The sequence below is a fragment of the Mercenaria mercenaria genome, chromosome 11, assembly GCF_021730395.1.
Source record: "Mercenaria mercenaria strain notata chromosome 11, MADL_Memer_1, whole genome shotgun sequence".
NCBI classification, from domain to species: Eukaryota; Metazoa; Mollusca; class Bivalvia; order Venerida; family Veneridae; genus Mercenaria; species Mercenaria mercenaria.
The window spans coordinates 16,484,780-16,506,518 of NC_069371.1; the positions used below are offsets into that span (position 1 = coordinate 16,484,780).

Genomic DNA, 21,739 nt, shown 5'->3' on the forward strand with positions numbered 1-21,739 from the left:
TTGCTAAATTAATAAAGGAACTATTTTCGAGTTATAAGGTCAAAATCAAAGAGCGTAGCTGAGACTCACTATCTGTAATAGCTGTCTCTCCCCCTTGTACCATATACAGTCAGTACTTAGTAATTAACTCTCCGGTTTGTTATAGTATACAGTATATATGTAGCAATAACATTTTTCTTTTTAGTCATTCTCTTGTATTGGAAAATTTCAATGTTGAACTTGCAAATGTTTCTTTATTATACCCCATGTTGTATTCTGCGTGATACCTGGGTGAAAATAAAGATATATTCTGTTCTGTTCTGTAAAGTATAGTAGCAGATGAACATACTCTTATATAAAATCCTATCAAAAATCGGTGAAAGTAGCAATTTAAAAAAAAACGTGACTAAAATGTATCAAAGTGGATTAAATCGGAAATTGCTATGTCTTCTGCGTAAAAGGCTCCTGAAAACGTTGTATCTTGTTACAGCTTATCTTCGTTACTTCTTTATCGCCGATGACATTATTATTGGAAAATATTTCATGGCACAAAGCACATAGGGGCATTAACTGATAGTCCTCAGCTGTAGACTGATTAGTGGATTTGGACTAGAGTTGTATATTTTTGTAATAAGAAAATATTTTGATACAAACGCTTCATTGAAAATAATGTTTAATGGATGACAGTCTGTGGACTTTTAATGAAGAGTGAACTAACAAAAATGACTGAAGTTTCGCCGTAATCAAACTCTTGCCCTGGTGGATAGTTAACATGAAACCGGGAATAAAGGTTATTCTCCTGCTGTCCGGCTGTTTTGAATCTATTTTAGTAGGTGAGTTTTCATATTTTATTACATGTTCTAACACGACCTTTTTTGTTAAGGTTAAGAAAAGCATTTATATGTAACGGTTATAATACAGCCTTCCATAGCGCTGAAAAATAAAAGTCTGACCACTGTTGAAAAGTATATGACAGTCTGAAATTTCGGAAAATAGCTGATTATTAATGCAGTTATTTTTGTGTGTTTATGACTTCATTTACACGCCGCTGAATTCCTTATTTTGCAAATACCAGTTTAAGTAGATAAAATTCTTATGTTTCTTGAGTTTACGTCATGGAAATTAGAATCAACGTTCTCGGAAAAAAATAGAGAAATATTTTTATAGAAAGAATGAAATACTGTTGAAATAGAGAAAAGATAAATTTGATATAATCCACCATTTTATTAATGTTCCCATGGAAATATAATGGCAGTCGCCAGATCAAATATTGAAATGTTCATAACTTTCTCTTTGAAATGGCTTTCACTTTCTTAAACAGTTTGACCAAAATAATTAACACTACTGGTATATCTACGCTGTCTTTCCTTTTAATGAAATATATTCATTTGTTTTTCTTTTTCGTTTTTGAGATAACTTTTATTTGAGGGTATCACAATTGATGCAACGTTGGGTATTACTGCATATATACACATGAATGATGTAGATCAAAAATAAGGTTAGAAATATATCAAGAGACCTTTAAACAAGTAGATATAAGCACGATAAGGTGCTTGCAGAATTTTCTTAACTTTGCTAATTTCGACATGGAATATTATTTGCCATTTTTTATAAAACAAAATATTCATTGTTTTCTTTTAGTTTGACTTATTGTTGACCGAAAGAATAGTAGGACTTTGACGATATAATTTATCTATTAATTAGCTTGCACTTTAAAAAGTATTTATAAAGAAACATTATTCTAATTACTGAAATGAACAGAGTAAACTAGCAGATTTATTTTTGTCATGTTATGAGTGACATCGACACTATTTAGGTCATATGACGCATTTTAGTGTGTTACGTCTAACTGTAACAATTGCTTGTTACTTAACATTCTTAAGGTAACAGAAAAACAAACCAGCAGCTATTAACAATAACAAAGTTTATTATGAAAAGTAACAATTTAGATACCTTAAAAATGTTAGCTAGCCGTAAATCCCAATCTTGTATGAGAGAATAGTCTATATCATGTCCTAATCAAATTTAAATCCAGTCAGTATTAACAGACTTCAACCTGAATTTTGAATATCCAAAGAATATAATACCTCTCAATAAAGATAATGTTTTGTTTAATCCACAATGTTAATGTACATCCGTCAAATGTTAAATGACCAAAATGGTAATATATTGCTATTAAGAAATACAGGAACATTTTCCAATAAGATCTTACTTAAGGTTCTGTCCTGTTCTAAGGTACCTTCTTATTTAAAGCTAAAACTTTCAAGTACCACCAAGAATAAAAAGAAGATTCTGGAAAAATCCACAATAATTCAGACTTTGAAACAGTGTAAACACCCTGTTTATGAAACCTCTTAGAAAACCATAGTCTATAAATAACTTAATGACATACTTAAAGTCTCAAAACTAGGACTAGCTTCATCAGTAAACAATGAGTCATCAATATAAAGGAAATAATAATGATAAAATAAAGTATGATGGAGAATGACATGGACATAGCATTAAGTTTTTGCTGGTGTAGGAAGACCCAAGGTGTCTCTTCAAGAATTGTTTCGGACACACTGTAGAACGATCGGCCTTCCTAAAGGCTTAAGCTATCTGACTACTTCCTCACTTGAAGAAGTGTTACACATGAATTGGTAAGGGGCAAGTCTTTCAAAGTCGGAGACTTTAACTACTGGTCAATGGAGGCGCCTATAGTATTAAAGCATTGGTCTGCATAATATATTTGAATTTCCCATTATCTAAGCATAATTTCAAATATCAGATAATGGTCATCTTCAGTAAAAGTCGTCTTGAGATGGATACATTTGGTTTGTACATGTAGCTATATGATGAGTTATTTCCCTGTTTTCTAAAGATGACCAGAAATACAGCAACTTCCTATAGAGAAAAGTTTCTTCTTAAAGACTCCTTCAATTAGAAAACACTAAGTTTTCTCTGTCAAATGTTGTTGTTTTTGTTTTGTAATATTAACTCTTTCTCTTTCTAAATCGCCTTTATAGAGTTTTCGTTCAACCATCTTTTCGTATTTAGAATAAAAAACCGACCCGTCAGAAATATATCAATTTTATAATGTCCAAAATGAAAAAAATGTCAAAAGTGATAGTTCTCCATGAATAGATTCATTTGTTTGCATTTCACTAAGACAAACTTTACCCTGCTTTAATCTCTGAGACTATTTCATTACAGGAAACGCTTTAAAATGCTGGAAATGTATTGCTCACGATTGCGATTCTGATCTCGAGGACAATTACAAGGCAACCAAGGTCAAATGTCAGGAAGGTCACAGATGTATGGTCAGTATTGTCACTTTGAATTTTATACATTAAATAAAGTAGTGCTAGTTTGAAAAAAAAAATCAAAACTGCAAACAATTGAAAATACATACAAAAGTTAGGCTACCGAAGTTTAAAATAGTGTAGAAATGAAGACGCGTATTTTGTATTAAAGTTCCTTAAGGCTTTTAATTTTAAGTAACAACAGATGGAAGAGATAGATAGATGCTGCGCTCAATTATATGTTTAGATAAGCACGTACATGGACTTAAACAGTAATGGATTCAACAATGGATTCCATGTTAATCAATATTTAGATCGAAGGAAACAACTATATTATCGGAAAGAAGGATTAAACATGAAATTAATAAAGAAAAATATAAACAAAGTAATTGTGAGCCTTTAACTATGCCGAACTGCGTACACATTTATATCACTGCGAACTGCGGGTAACGAAATTCGAACTTACGCAGTAAGGGGTTCCACCGAAAAAAATTAAAGAAATCATGCGTATGATAGGTACCAGCTGTAAATTATTGCGAAAATATATAATGACCCATATATATATATATTTCTTTTTATCTAAAGAAAATTACGCTTTCGCTGTGAAATTCAAAGTGTATTGTGAAATCCTGTGTTACAGTACATTTCTGTGCCAATACAAAGTACCACGAATAAAAAGTGATGTAATTACAATTTTTAAATTTTTTAATATATATATACACTGTTTATTTCCAACAAATCATCAAGAATAGATACAAACTGTGTATTCTCTAACTATCCTACGGCATGTTTTATATATAAACTGTCTGATCTAACATATTAGTTGATTTTGATTAGTTGAAAACGTTTTGATGAGACGGTACGACGATGGCTTTTTACTAAATTCATATTTATGCATCTAAAAATAGCACCGATTAAGCCACATTTAACGTTTGCTAACACACGGCTTAATTTGCCAGGGCTGGCGATTTCTACAAATAAAAGATGTTTTACTTTTTTACGTACGTGCTATTTCTACACTTGAAATAACATCATTAACGCCAATAACTTTTTCGAAAATGATCTCAAAGTGAAATTTCTTTTCAAATGTCTGTCGAAATAATTGCTAAACTTAAAAAATTCCTTCGCTCTCGTGAAATTATTCCGCTTGCGTATAACATCTTAGTATTGTTTCGATATACTAAAACCTGTTTCTGCTATATATGATTTCTTAAATAATATCGTCCTGGTACACTCCGCCCCCGCTGAATCATAAGGGTATAGGATTAAAATGTCTCGTGAAGTATCGTCATGCGTCGCATTATACTGTTGAGTGCGATTAAACAGAAATAGTCATAAATGACCCTAACCGGTTTCAGTAGATATCAGATACATTCTTTGATGTTTATTATTCAATTAAATTATAAATTGTACCACAGGTTTTGTGCTCCGCTGCACATATGGGATATTAAATGAACGCTGGAGGCGCAGTAGTTCAGAGGACTTGACGAACGTCTTACTCTTCACCGGGTGGTCATGGGTTCAAATGTGTTGAGGGCAATTTGACCGTGGATTCCACAGTACTTGCAAAAATTCACGAGGCACACACCAAACAAAGTAATAAATTGTAAGAACTTCCTTTACGACGATATGTTAATAAAATGAAACGATTTTCACCAAACATGGTTTGTATGAGCAAACCTTTTGCACATAACTATCAAATTATGTGAAAGGTTCCAAATCTTTGCATACACCAGTAAGCAGCCTTAAGATTAGAAGAAAGTATCTGTGGAATCCATCTAATGAAACCACTCATTTATCTTGGTCTGTATCATTCTCGTATATACTTCTATTGATTCATTTCTCTGAATCTAAGAACAAGAAGTTAAAGACGGCACATCAAATGAAGTACAAAAAGTCCAAGTTGGCGATACAAACTTATCCGTGTATTCTTAGTTTGAGCAAAATTTAAAGTTGAACTTTAGATCGGTCAGTGGCACAAACTATTGACTGGAAATTTATATAAGACTCATGTAATGATATAAATAATTTTCTATGTTGTCATATTTTTCAGAAAGTTCGATACAGAATGTTTGACAATGTTACACACTATGACTCTGTGATACGCACATGTACTGATAATACATGTGACACTTCTTCTAAAGACGAGTTCCTTTCTTGTGTAACCACACCTACCAAATACATGATTGGAGGTTGCACGTTGCGCTCATGCTGTGACGACAGAGACCTATGTAATTCATCTGATTTAATTTTACGGATGCCGTGTATGCCAGTGTTAGTAGTACTTGCTTTACAATTGTTTAGGTAAGGCCACACCAAATTGATAAGTTGTTCATCGGATTTTTTTCTGAAAAATTTGAGGCGGCGAGCGAAAAAATAATTTAAATATTTTTTTTTTTGTTTTTGATAAAATCAGGAGCGAGCGAAGAGCGAAGAAATATATTTGTCTTCATTTGGCTCTCGACTGACTAATAAAAACCCTAAAATAGAATGTATAGCCCTTTTAAAGTAAAAAGTAAGTCCCCAGGGATTGAGAAAATCTAACCCGCAGACGCACAACAAAGCGAACTCGTGAAAAAAGGTTATAACATTGTCATACAGTACACTGTAATCAAATATCGATTCGAATATTTACTGCTATGAAAATGTAGCATTCTTAGCTGACTTTACAAAGTTTTTGATACATCAAATATCACATCAAATATCTATGTGAGTGTTGCTAGATCTATTAAAGCTTCTGATTTGAAACTTAGAACAGTTATTTACTGTCAAAGTCTACACCAGGAGAAACAATACTCTGAATCTAGACAGAGTTATGCCCCTTTTTAACATAGAATATTTTTAATTAAGTTTTATATAATGACCAATAGCTATATGTACTTTAATAGCTTCTGACTATTATGCCCCTTTTACTGGCAAAGCGCTGATTTAGAAAAGTCGTGCATGATGTGTTATGTACAGCTCTTTTTTCTAACTTTAAACTTTAATAACATATTAAATTTGTTGAAACAAAGTCTCATTTAAAGTCTGAAATGGAGATTAACGTGCATTAACATTAGTCTACTAAATGAATGGAAAATTTGAAAATCAAAACTGTCCTGAAAACAACTCGTAATCTAAATTCCTTACCCCACCAACTTTCGTATGCAAATGCTGATCATTTGGACAGGAAAAAACAGAAAACAGATAAGTGACATGCATCAATAAGTATTTACCCTTACCAAAATAATGTAGATTGATGTTATCAAACAAATTAGTATGTTTTTCTTCATCCAGTTTTCAATGAAATAAATCGATTTTTGTAGTAATTTGGTAAACATTTGAAGAAAATGGCGTAACTGCATAAAGTGGAAATAACTTTAATGCAACTAAATATAAGTATTATGATTTATTATAGACGATGTGTGCGTAGTATGTATTTATTTCATTTAAAATTTGAGAACAATCTGGGACTGGAAGTATAGGCATTTATAAACTTATACGTCCGTAAAAAGTAGCGCACCAAAAAAGTTTGGATTGAATTTTTTTCAATGGGGCGAGCGCAAGCCAAAAACAAACAAAAATATTTTTTTGGTGTTTCTGAAAATATACGAGCGGCAAATCCGATGAACAACTTTTTAATTTGGTGAGGCCTAAATAATTCATACTATAAAAACGAAAACGAAAACGAAAACGAAAATTACATTATTTTTGCATTCTGTAATGTGTAGCTTGATGGTGGCGTCGATATCGACGAAGATATTCTTCCAGGATAAAGTATTTTGATGACGAGGATTTCAGATTTCCGCTTGCATGAGTTAATGACTTCTACCATACAAACGCTGGTGATAACGTATGGTTTCTTAATGAACCTACATATCTGAATGTCAAACGCCACTCCTTTGCTTACGTTTCACATGGTATAATATTGCTGTGTAGCTGGTTGCCCTTAGATACGTGAATTCTTCTAAAAACTAGTTCAAGGTTTTACTAAATTTGTTCTGTGTATGCTGACACGTAAATGAATCAAAAAGAAGTTTTATAAGAAACCTACAATTAAAATGCATAGTAACTTTCACAATGACTTAATCAATAGGCTGTCTTATTTCAACATCGACCATTTCTTAGAACTTCCACCTAAAATAATGATAATTTCGATGTATCAAAGCTGCATTTATATTATTTATATATTTGAAATTTTTTTCATGACATATTGCACTCTCAAATGGCAGTCACTAGTTGATGGATTGGTGTGTTTATGATAAACAGAAAAATTTAGTAAAGATAGGAAGATGGGTTACTTTTGCTCTTGTCTCAGGGATGCTACGCATTGTTTGTACAAACGGGACGCTGATTGTAATTTAAAATGCAACATAACTTGAACCCCATTCAAGGTATTTACTAGAAACTTGAATGGTGTATAAGTTTTTGACGAGGAGACAATATGCAAAACACGTTAATATTTAGTTTCTTGTACCTTAATATCCCGCTACCCCCCCCCCCCCCCCCCCCAATAGGTCGCCCAAACTCCCAACCTCCACCCACCGCCACATTTCCCACCTCCACATACAACTTTGATTTGTTTTAATTTTACCTTTCGTGTGCATATATTAAACTGACCACAAAATGTGCTAGGTTAGCTTGTAATAGGGTGTTGTCAATTTCACAAAGATTATATATTTTATGAGTAATATTATTTTCCACTGTGTTTAACTGAGTTGTCAAATATATTCTAAGTTCATGATTTAAGTAAGCTTTGATACATGCATACGCCTCCATCGTTTTATGCTGGACTACCTCTGATCTAAAAGTTTGGACGTATATTGCCCTGCGTTACGGGGCTCTAGTTTAATCTCAATTAAAACGCAGTAAACGTAGAAAGACGTATAAGATACGGCTATATACGTAACGATGATTTGTTTTGAAATGTTCAAATATATGCAGCTTATACCTACTTCAACGTTTAAAATAAAACGTATTAAAACGTGCTCAAAACGTCCCAAAACGTAGTAGAAACGTATTAAATACATACAGAAACGTAATAAGCCAAACATGGATACCATTTATGCTCTACTATATATTACAATGTATCTAGGCTTTAATATGTCTTTACTATGTCTTGCTGCGTCTTATTTTACGTTTTATTAGGTATTGGTTGGCATTGTTTGGCATCATTTCGTATTAGTACATATATACGTTTTACTATATATTTCGCTTTTCGTAGGTATTTCTAGGTATGAGTTATTGATAGTGCGGGTAGCTACGTTTTATTACGTATTATGATTTTGAAGTTCACCTAATAACCCCTAGTAAAACGTATGGATTCGTAGAAAAACGTAGCGAATCGTGGCATACACCTAGTGAAACATACTCATTCGTATTGAAAGTGGTATGCTGAGCCGCTTTGTCTGTCGCATGTAAAAACCGGAAGGTTGTGGGTACTAATAACCTAGGTATGACGGCAAATCCCGAACAAAATATCGTTGGCAATCCCCATAGAGGTGGGAAACATAGTAATACTGGAGCTTTAGTTTCAAGACGTCAACAGCACGCAGCACTCTGTGATCCTTTGTCCAATATGAATATTTTTCAAGCAATTTAAAATTGTGGAAACGGTTGTAAAATGCTTGTAAAACACATCGCTTCAGTAAACGTATATGGTAAGTTAAAGTTTATAGCATAAGCTGTACGGTACATAACTATAAAAAATGACTTTAAACCAATTAGATAGAACCAAATGGAAAATAAAATATTAAGTTAATCTTATTCGACATTATAATCATCGCACTCTAATAAATGTAAATACCATAGACAACATCATTTCAAGCCATGACAACATCGAGACGGCGTGCATATTGATAATTAATCCACTACATGTGTCTCATATTTCCCTAGGGAAATAACATGTTTTGAACGTCCTCGTCTAACTTCATGTGTTATTCTGAATGTTAAATACAGTGAGCAGTACATGTAATTAAATAATGCTGTTACAAAATATCTGATCATCGCCCTTAAAGTTTGTATTGTATTGTGCCATTACTTTAAGAAACGGTACAATAACATTATTACTTCTGGATATTGCCACAGTGTTGTAGATATTCTCACAGCTGTATTCACAGATTGGGAATCAATTCCTTTTATATATCCAGACTGTAGGCCTAAAGATATAACTGGGGCCTCCGTGGCCGAGTGGTTATGGTCGCTGACTCCAAACCACTTGCCCCTCACCGATGTGGGTTCGAGCCGTACTCGGGGCGTTGAAATAAATCTTCATGTGTGGAAGCCATCCAGCTGGCTTACGGAAGGTCGGTGGTTCTACGTGATGAAAGCTGGAAATTCGCCATATGAGCTATAATTGTGTCGGTGCGACGTTAACACCCCCACCCCTCTCCCTTCCGAAAGGACAAAATTATTAATAAATAAAGATATAACTTGTTTTTATAAGTATGACAGATATGGTTAAGGCTTGAAGCTGACGACGATTAACCCCGTCTAATTTATAATCTATTTACAAGATTCGAAATATAAATGTCTTTGTAATTACTTCTACAAATATAACATTTTATAAACGATAATAACACATTTTCAACTATTTTTTATATAAGAATTAAATGCTATTTTGTGGGTTTATACGGGTATAAACCACTCTGGAATTTCTTACAAATCCATAAATCGCGCTACAGAATATATAGTGAATGTAAATATTCCAAGATAAATGACGTCATTTGTATGTAAACACGTTATTTAAAAGCACAATTAGTTGAATATACATTTAAAACAACCTAATTGTTAACAATAATTGAATTTGAAATGAATATATATATTGTGAATTATTTCTTCCATAGATTGATCGTTTGTTGTTTGTAGTGTAACACATTGGGAAAATATAGTTTGCAAAATCTACATTTACCTACAATGAAAAAGGATAATTACTGTTTGACTCCCCACCCTAATTCGTAGCATGGTTTTTTCGTAAATTGTGACTTAATTTCTTTAAGATCCAGATATAATTTCCGGATCGTTTTTCAAAAACATATCTTTCCAAACATCAATTTTATGATAACAACTTGGATTTCTTTTTTAGAAATTTTACAGTGCAGCCTTTGAAAGCAAACTTATAACATTAGATGCCTTTTGGGCCTTATTCAATGTATGGGATCTTTGGCAGAAATTACAAATACATGTACACCAGAAAATTACATTTAATCTTATAATATGATATATTAAATTTCTTGTCTAGACACAACTCTATTCTGGAAATTCGTTATGTAGTATGTACACAATGATCAAGTATTAGACCCAGTAATAAAGAAGCACTTGCATGGTGTAATTGGTATTTAAATTGTTGTACATCTACTTCGGAGACATAGAAGCTAGACAAATATTGTGATGCGTATTCCAATAAGCGCCATCTACGTAAATACTAAGAATCATAGATATTGTCATGCTCAGCAAAATATAACTAGAAGATAGTGAACATCGCAAACATTACATTAATTTTCATTCCACTGGACCAAATCAATAAATGCCACGATGAAATAAATCAGTTAGCAAAATATAACAGTGATTTTTAAACTGAATGCACAATTTACTTTTAGTCAGATTAAATATCTGAACAGAGTCTCAAACTTAGTGTTCAAATTACAGGAGTACAATGTATCACAAGTTGTCAACATTACTCTAACTGGTTCATTAAGATATATGGTCCTTGGTAATAACTACTACGATAACCAGTGGAGTCATTTTTATGTTTTTTATTCCTTCATAGTACGTGAAATTAGCTGGCAAAGGGAAGGCTATATCTTGCAAAAAGATATGATGAGGCTAGCTTGATACTTGTAAAATTCAAGACAGATATAAAAGCCGTGTTGTTTCCTTCAACACCATTGAACATGTTTTGTTTATTTGTCTTTATTCCGTAACATTGAACACTTTTTGTTTATTAATGATGGCGGTGGTGTATCAGAAAAACGTTTGATTTTTATTCCCTGTTTCTACTTGTCGGTCGTATTAAATGTTTTCAAATAATCCACAGCAGAAACAACCCTTAATAATAAGTTCATATGTAATTCTGAACATTTATAACGTTGAAGGTAAAAGAATTATGTTGTTTTCTGACACAAATTTCTAGAATTAATGTTGATAGATGCGTTAATTGTATCATATACAGGTGGACGGATGCGTTAATTGTATCATATATAGGTGGACGGATAGCTCAGTGGTTTGCACACTGGCCTTCCAATCCTGAGGTCGGGGGTTCGATCCCCGGCAGCTACTCGGGAATTTTCAGAAACGCTTTTCAGTGTTTCCCACCTAACTAGAGGTGTACTGGTCAGGAACCCAGGCAATCCTTGCGTGTATCAGTGCTATACACTGGGCACGTTAAAGAACCAGGCTGTCTATTCGCAACGAGCTAGGCTAAGTTAGCCGGACAAGCCTGTATCTGATTTCTGATCTCTCTGTCGTGGGGGCTTTGTCTCACTCTGTCCCTCTGGTCAGATCGCTCTGTGTCTGTACTAGTAGAGGATGAATTATGCGCCCTGTGTGGCTGCATTTGAACTATGTAAAGCGCCTTTGAACGTGAAATTGATCATGAAAAGGGCGCTATATAAATCTGGTATAATAATAATAATATAATAATAATATAATTGTCTTGTCAAACATAGTGAATAATCATGATTTTCTTTTACAACGCCATAGCGCCGCCGTATTTTCACAGTGGCATAGATGAAAGATATCAAATAAATGATATTTCAACCATCTAGACTCTATACGCCAAAAGATTTCGAGAATAATGCAGAAAGTTAAGCTTACTGATTGACTGCATCTTAGGTTATCTTAAAACACCATTAGATGTTATATGCTCAAAAATAAGTAATTAATTTTAGATGTAACTTACTTACTTTTACTTTAATTCATTTACAAATATACAATATAACTAAATTCAGTTTGTGTTTCAAATTTAAAGAAGATACAGGTTCGTTTAAATAGGTTTGTACACATCCATTTTTTAACGTTTACATCATCTTCATCCTGATTTTATTAGATCGAAATAAAACTGTTATACAACAATAATGAAATGATGAGCCAAATGTTTAAGGAACGAGCTTTTAGAACTGTCGTCTCAAAATGCAAAAGATAATAATGATTGATTTAATTTAATTTTTGGTTGCCTTTTCATTTTTTTGTACACAGCAATAAATACAAAAGAACTTATTGATATAAACTTATTAAGTTTTATTTATTGCTACATTAGTCCAGATGTCCGTCCGTCCGCCCGTCCAAATTTTATCGTGTATTACCATAATATCTCAAAAAGTGTTAGACCTAAAGTCATCCTCATAGGACTGTTATTCAGCATGTTGAGTTGTGCATTTAGGATTGTGTTTGGAATTTCATCCAGTCATACCAGAGTTGTAGCCCTTGCCTTAGTCACAAATATGTTTCAATGGCATAAATGTTTGTGTCACACGTACCTCCAAACGTATTTGACCTAGAGTTATAACACTTTTTAGGAATGATGCTCAACATGTGCACCTGTACACTTAGGCTTTTATTTGGGATTTAACACCTCCTTAAAATCGCTGTAAAAATATGTTTTCTTTTATCTGATACTTCTGTTTCTTGACTATGTTTTACACCCCCTGACAGGAAGGTGTGGCACCAGTGTCTATGGACTTATATGGTGTTAAATAGGAATGAAATCAATGTTAAAAGTTTTGGTATTTGTTTGGGTACGTTCGTTGAGTAATTGTTGTAAGATATTATTCAGGCAGTCAAGGTCAACTCATTCCCAGGACAACTTAGTGTAGAGAAATGCACATTCATTTGTTGGGTCTGGTAATGTGTTTTAACAAATCAACTCTGCGTCCTTTTTTATGTTTCATTAAGATTTCCTTAAAATGAACCTTATGGTATTGTCAAATTAGAGGTCAGTAACCATTTTATTTTATGTATCATTACCACGATGGCCTTAGTCTTTCTATCGCATAATATTTTCTTTGTCAGATTTTTGGCAATCAAAACGCGTTTCGTCACTTTCCTATCACTCAGGGTAGATTTCTCGGAAGCACAGAGCACCAAAAACACAGCCTCAGAGCCACGCATTTGCAAAGTAGGCCCACAATAAAAAGAAGTCGTAATGGAAACATATTACACACGGGTTGCTTCAAAAGTCTAATACATATCAATTTATGCCAAATATAGATAGAGGGGTGAGGGGGGTGGGGTGAAGTGGTAAGGCGTATAAAGGGTGGGGGAGGAAGTTGAAGGGGAAAGTAGGACAAGGATGAATATACAACGGGAATGCTACGTTCCTTAATCACAGTTACACTACTACGTAAACCATAATAGCGCAGACATTCATGTACCAAAGATAAACACACAACCACACACAACTAAATAACATAGAAAAACAGATAAGTAAGATACAAGAACACAGTAGGACACCGCTTTAGACTCATAAGCACACGAACGCAACCCTATAAGCAGGAATAAACAATCGTGTACCGCCGTAGGATTCCGGCAGCCAAAATAAAGGAGAGCCACGAAAACTAACACAAAGTAAAGGGGGAGGGGATGCAAAAAGGAGCGCAAATGCAAGGGGAAAGTGCGGGGGCGATAGGGGGAATTAGCAGGAGGAAAAACGCTTACAATAAACAAGACAAGATACGCAACAGACAATACATGACAGACAGAAAACCAGTTGAAAATAGGGGCACCGCCTTGGAACGGCCAGTAACCTATATAAAGGAAACTGGGGGTTTAAAAAGGGCATGCCAACTTCGCACCTACCCTATTTTCAACAAGTCAGATAACACAATGGAAATAAAATCCCCGCTGAAAAAGGCTCTAACATGAGCGCAAAAATACCAGATTAATTAAAACATAAAATTAAGGTAAATCTAAGGTATAATTACACCAATTTTCTCGACAACTTATCTGAAGTCAGAGCACCAAGAGCCTAACTTTTAAGGGCACGACTTAGAAAGCTGCAAGACAAAATTCAACTCCCTCCGTTCGTTGAATGTAAGATTGAAAAATCACTTTAAGAAATAAAACCTAATTTCTAGTTTCCATTTCGAGATAAGATACAAAGGCGCCTTTAAAGCGAGATGACCACGCACTTTTGAACACAACCATTTCCACAAAATACTAATTTATACTCAAATGGAAATTACAAATAAAATCCTTTGTAAGCATAGTACGCAATTTAGCTATACAATAGCAAACTCGGACTGAGTCTGTCCATGAAAGATAATGAACCGCACGTCTAGCTAAACCCGACTAATGCGGAATACTTCATCTTTTTCATTGTTTATTGATCTATTGTTACAAACAACTACAGTTATATATCTCTCAAACGCAATAGTCGCAAGTGGAAGAAGCTTCTGTCTGAATAAGAAAGGTTCTAATGCAGTATTACAACATATGCTCACCTTTAGCGACGGTCAGTAACACTACCATATCTAATATGATAACTTATGAAAAGCAATAGCATATCAAGCACTATAACCACTGGAATGCGTCTGCTTTAGAGAGGAGTTCAAATACAACATATGTATATAGCTTCATAGTAGTAAAGTAATTGTTTGTGCGAAGACAGTATAACCCCACTTGACCTATGACCCTTGGTCAGGACTGGCCAATGCCGGACAATTTAAAATCCACAGGTTTTAAACCCAGTAAAAATCTCTGATTTAACTAAAGATGATTTAAAATGAAGAAAACATATGTCTTTATTTAAAAAATAGTTTCCACTTAAAAACTTTAAACACTACACCGAGAGACAAAATGTAGAATAAGTTTGGCCTAATATAACATACAGGAAGTAAAATATAATGTGGTTGAATTTAGACCACATTTATTTTCTGTTTAAATCACTCTTTTGCTTCCTTGTTTTGTATTCCTTCTACATAGATAAAACAACTGTTAAAGACATTAGAAATGACACAAAATGTACACAATACCAATAAATACATTAATAATTATCCATGAAACAAGAAAATTTCAAACTAAAAATAACACAGACCGGGAAAACCAAATGCTAAATATAACAAATATAACAAGGTCAGGTTATTTACAAATCTATCCCCCTTTTTAATAATTGAAATTAAAAAAAACAAGTCATATCTCCCTTTGATAACTGAAATTCATACAAATTATTTTAATTAATATTGGAAGAATAAAACTACTTTAGGAGTTGTTATTATTTAAAAACAAAAAGTAATTGAATAAATTATAACACATGAAAAATAAAATTATGATAATTTCAAAACCATAACATTATTATAATAAAGAATATACACTATATAAAACCGGTTTCAACTTTTATATCATTGAGTCGAGTTGTGTTACGCTTAGTTCCGGAAGTCGATCTGACGTTTCCTTGTCTGTTTAAAGGTAGCTTGCAGTATGGTTTGTGTACTGGGTCGCCTTGTCTGTTAACGGTTACAGCCTGCTGTTATGACATTGACTGGTTGTGCACATAAAGAATTCTTCCGTCAATGTTGTAATAGCACTGAATTGCCTTACTTCGTTCTTGTCTCTAGTTTCGAAGGTTTCGGGAGGCAACGAACAATGGGGTTGAATGTGATTCTGGCTGCAAAATCGGGCAGGTTTGATGATTTAGGAAAAACCAGCTGTATGGTGAGCCTACAGATGAGGTCTCTTAGGAAAGACTAATGGTTCACCCCGGCGTCGGGTGTGCACGTAATAAATTCTACCTGGCGTCGGGGTTAAAATAAATGTACGCAACACGGCTTTTGCACTTTTTAACAACTATTAAACAAGTATTACAAGATTTAAGTACAAACAACTGAAATCACTCAACCGTTTGAGTATGCCATAGGTATATGCATGTTTGAATATCATAATACTTTTATGTTATGAAAATCACTCAACCGTTTGAGTATGCCATAGGTATATGCATGATTGAACATACGCCTTTGAGAGTAGTATGGAATATTCCCATTATATTAATTATTCTAGTTAAATAAAAACACAGTAATTAAATAAAGTTTTAATTAAAGTTGTAATCCAAAAATTTGCTTTCTTTATAATTTATATATTCCTCCAAAAGTTTGCTTTCTTTATAATTTATATATTCCTCCAATATGTAGAATTTGACATAACTATCCGACATAAGAACAAATGGTATTTCTGTAGATGATGAATCGTCATAAGGATGAATGTCAAACATTGTCCTTTCTGTTAAATAAATTTTAATTTTTTTCTGATACATACATGCACTGCCCGCTTCAGGCCCACTATCATCGATCTTGGATGTTATATTTACACTCCCACCAGGAAATGTACCTGTAAAACCCTCTTGCCACCACCTAAAAAGAAAATGTGATATTTTGCATTTTGTCGACTGGTGGGACGCCACTATAAAAAAACCTGATATCTATTATATAAATTCCGGCTTTTTTTACTGAGGACACATTTTTTAATAGTACATCTGGTACAGCTAGTTTATATTCTTGGTTTGTGTTTATAAAATCTGTATAATCTACGATATTTCCAGATACCAAATTAAATGCACTAAAATAGCCCGCACCACTATTAATTATATTATCATGTAATAAATATATCCAGACACCGTGGCGATCAAAATACTTTTTCAATTTTATGTATGAATATGCTACTACAATGGATTCTCCTTCATTATAACCGCTGTTATATTCAAAAAGAAACACTTCACGCCTTACTTTCTCTATTTCTTTTTCCAATTCTTCGCTATCTTTTCTATCTTTCTTTTTAAGTTTAAGAATTATTTCAGCTAAATCATCAAGTCGTTTTATTGTAGCATCTTCAAAAGCAGATAAACTATCAACAACACCCTTTGTTCTAGCTAATTGTGTTTCTTGTTTTAGAAAAGCATATTTTACTTTTGTAATTTCTTGGGTATTAGTAGAAATTTCTTAAGTATTAGCAGTAATGGATTCTCCTTGTTTAGTTGATATTTCAACTACAGAGTCCAGATCATTTATTATTTTTTTAATTTTATTATTTAATTCGCTGATATCTTTTTCTAACATTTCTGTAAGTGTACTTAATTCCGCCTTCTTTAAATTGTGGCGTGTGTCAACAGTACTAATCAAGTTCTGAAGTTGTTTCTTAAAATTTTCTAGCTGATCATTAATTGTGTTAATTGCTTTAGCATTAGCAGTGATTGATTCTCCTTGTTTAACTGATTTTTCAACTACAAAGTCCAGTTCATTTTTATGTTTTTCAACTTTAGCATTAAATTCATTAATATCTTCTTGTAATTTTTTTATAATATTACTTAAGTCTGCATACTTTAAATTATGACGGTTGTCAACAGTACTAATCCAAACTCGACTTTGTTTTTTAAAGTCATCTATTTTGGAATTGAGCTTTTTTTAAGGTTATCTAATGCTGTGTCATGGTCATCACCTCTTTGTGAAGCTGCCTTTTCCAGTTCAGATTTATATTCTGCAAATTTATTTGAAAATGTATCGAGCAAATCTTGATTCCCTTTTGTCATTTCAGTATTTAGTTTATTTACTTCTGTTTTGATTTCTAACTGATACATATTTTGTAACTTTTTCTCAGCTTCAATAATCTTGTTTTTTAGTTCTTCATGTTTAATCATACTGTCCTTTAGTTCTTTTATTTGACCATGAACTATAGCAATGTTTTGCTTAAATACTTCTATTATTTGCTCATCTGTTGTGTCAGATTTCTCTCTAAGTTCTTTTAATGTTTTATCTAAAGTTTCCATTTCTTTTTCAATTTTTTCTTGGAGTGAAATTATTACTTCGTTATTCTTTTTAAAATCTTTTATTAATTCTTCAATATTCTTTACTTGTGCTTCTAGTGTCTGTTTTATACTTTTAATATCTTCAAGATTATAGTCATCTATTACACTTTGAACTTTTTTATACATAAACCGTCTTGAAACTGCATCGTTGGGTTTATCTGGATCTCCTAGGTTTATAAGGTTATTACCTCCCATATCTAATGCTCTGTTCATTGCATTATCAAGTTCCTTATTTTTGTGAAGATACGATTCCGTTTCCTTTTTAAGTTTTTTGAATTGTTTTTTAGTGGCATAATCACTTAAATCAATATCAAATTTAACTTTACTTATACTGTCAGGTTCACTTATTTGTTCTATATTATTAAAAACTCCCATTATATATTACCAGTAAAGTTTTTTCTAAAAAAACTTCCTTGGTTTGTCAATATATAAGAAATCATATTTTTGATTTGTTGCATTAGCAAAAGAGTTAGGGTTAATATTTTGTTCATTACAAATCATATCATTTTCTCGTTTACCTGGACTTTCAAATAAAATATAATGTGAACAGTTAATTCGGATATCTTTTGGTGTTTTATAGTAAGACTGACTTAAATAAATAACACAACAGTTTTTGTGACGTCCTTGAATAAAGTATTTTGTTATTTCATTTTGAACCTTTTTATCTTCACATACAAAATCATCAAATATTACTACTTTTTGTTTTTCTGATTCAAGATTCTCACAAGGTTCAATTTGGTTGGAATCAGCCGAATATTCAAGTATTTCATTTGGATCTACTTTAATTTTTTTGCAATTTGACTTAATTGGTTAATTAAATCTTGATATTTAGATTGTTCTAGGTTTTTAGCATATAGGTATAATTTATCATAATATATAAGAGGTTTTCGAAGTATATGCATTAGTGTATTTGTTTTTCCAGATCCAGAAGATCCACATATTAACATTCTAAAACATGAATCTGGCATAAAGGGATATTGCTTAAATTGTTTAAAGTTATTAGATTTATCACTTTTTGTATCATAATTTGGAATTTCCATTTATATATAATAATACATTATCTTACATTATATTACATTATTTTACAATATTTTACATTATCTTACATTATCTTACGTTATTATATAAATGCAATCAAAACTTAATGAAATAAGAATAAGAAAAAACTTAGTCGGGCAAAAGATGAGAGCTCTTAGAGAAGAAATAATGAGAGAAAAAATTAAGAAAGCTACAAATAGGGACATGTATACTGAAATTCATAAGCCAATTACTGAAGGAATAGAAAGTCAAAAAGAAAAATTATCAAGTCAGTTAAAAGCATTACCTGGAATAAAACAACAATTAGCGTTACTAGGTGATGAAATGAAAGACATACAAACATATCAAGGTTTACCACAGCTATTCCAAGAACCGCTACCACCATTACCGGACTCCTCTGAACGTGATACAAATCTTGAAAAAAATATTGGCAGATTATGAAAATAAGATAAGGAAAGAACAAGCTTTAAAATCGACTTCATCGATAGATTGGGGAGATGAACCTGTTGGATGGGTTCCTCAAGATGAACTTAAGAGATTAGAAGATTATGGAAGAAAAAAGATGGGAATAACTGAAACAACTAAAGATACAACTGAAGAATCAGAAGAAGAATTGGGAGCAAGACCAAAAGAATTTGCAGTTAATTTTAATAAAGATATTGATTTAGATCTTTTAGATGAAAAACAATATTATACGCCACAAGAAGTGTTTGATTTTTTTCGCACTGAATCTGAAAATCCTGATGAAAAAATGACTAGGGAAGAAGTAGAGGATATCATAGAAAAGGTATCAAAGAAAATAAAAATATTGGGTAATGAATCTGGTGCAATAACTAGAAAGAAAAACAAAACAAATTTCGATCTGAAGCAAAAGGAAGCAATTATAGCTAAGTCGGAAAATTATAAAAAATATAGAGACGTAATCATTTTATTTTAAAACAAGGAAAAAAGTATATGGGAAAAGGAATAAGATATCATAACCCATATAAAGTTTCACCAAATGGACAATATGGTAATTTAATTATTAACTTAAATAAACTTTATGGTCAAAACAAATTAATTGCTATGGAACAAAGAACCGGAAAAGAAGTAATTAATACTGAAGTAGATAATGATTTGATTGATTTGATTAATAAAAGATATAACAATAATAAAAAACATTCAATTCATTCTAGAAAAATATTCAAAGAATTAACAGAAAAGTCAGGATTGCCTATCAATAAAAGATCTATGAAATTTGAAAAAAGTAATTAGAGGGAAAGGTTATGATGTTTGTCCATGTAATCCAAAAGAATTGGTTAATGAGTTGGAGTTAATTTGTGGTTCAATTTATGCTGGAAATAATAATGAAGAACTAAAAAATGAAGGTATAAGCATAATTGATAAACTATTAAAAATGAATTCACTCTTACCAAAAGAACATGAAATGTTATATAAAAATTATTTTTCTTGAATTTAGATTTTAATTAAATATAAATGGAACAAAAAATAGTATTAAGTTCTGAAACAGTTAAAGATAATAACAAAAATACTCCGAGTGATTTTACAATCAGATTTAGTCGTTCTTTAATTTTAGATAAAAATAAAACTTATGCTGTTGGTTTGGATAGTATTAACACTATGACCTACTCTTGGCATAATATTAGTGATGAATATGATAATAAAAGAATTCGTTATAATAATGGTAAGGATTGGAAAGATATCATATTTACAAATGGTTCTTACAGTTACACAGATATTAATAATTATATTAGGGAAACATTAAGTAATGGTGATTATGAATTTGATAAATCAGACATTGCTGCCGCAGGCGACAGGAGACCAAGGTCCACTCCAATAAGTTTGGAATTTGATTTAAGTAGTTTTAAGATTTTGATTTCAATTAAAGATAATTTTATGTTGGATTTGAAAATATGAAATTTTCATACATTGCTTGGATTTGAGAAAAAAAACTTTAAACAAAACTGAATGGGGAACTACAACACCAAATATAACTAACTCTGTGGATACAATTTACATTCATTGTGATCTTATTGATAATTCACTTGTTGATGGTAATTTCAGTGATATTATCTATGCTTTAAGTACTGCAGATTTAACAAGAGCTTATCCATTTACAAAAGAACCACAAAGAGTTGGATATTCTGAAATTAATAAATATATTATAAATTCAATTAGAATATATATTACAGATGTATTTGGTAGAATAATTAATTTTAATGAGGTTGAAACAAGTTTTACACTAATTTTAAAAGAAATTAATTAAAACTAAAGTTTTAAAACTTTAATTAATTATGAAATTTTAAATTTTAGTTTTATATAATGTACAAAAAAGTTTATGATAAAAATAAAGGAATATTTATTTATGTTGATGCTCACACAGGAAAAGAAATTATACGCGGAACAGGTATCTTTGACATTATAACGAAATTGCTTTCAAGTTCAGCAGCATCTTCAATTAGCACAGCTGGAAAAAAGCTTTGGAAACAGCAGGAAAAGCAGCACTTGAAAGTGGAACAAAAAAGGTTGGAACAGAAGTTGGAAATTTAGCTGCTAATAAAATTGTTGAAAAATTTAAAAAGAAACCTGCTCCGGCAGTTGGTAATTTAATTGCTAAGGAATTACAAGAAAAGAATAACAGTAAAAATAATAAGGAGGAGGAGGATATTCATAT

The 21,739-nt window shown here is 32.1% G+C and overlaps 1 protein-coding gene across 1 annotated transcript; it reads left to right on the forward strand.

Moving 5' to 3' along the window:
* Positions 1 to 532: 532 nt before the first annotated feature.
* LOC123526481 (uncharacterized) lies at positions 533 to 7,666 on the forward strand. The gene is made up of 3 exons (XM_045305648.2): positions 533 to 812; positions 3,172 to 3,278; positions 5,314 to 7,666. Exons 1-3 carry the CDS (start codon positions 752 to 754, stop codon positions 5,566 to 5,568), a joined length of 423 nt encoding a protein of 140 aa, XP_045161583.1. The 5' UTR covers positions 533 to 751; the 3' UTR covers positions 5,569 to 7,666.
* The last annotated feature ends 14,073 nt before the right edge of the window (positions 7,667 to 21,739 follow it).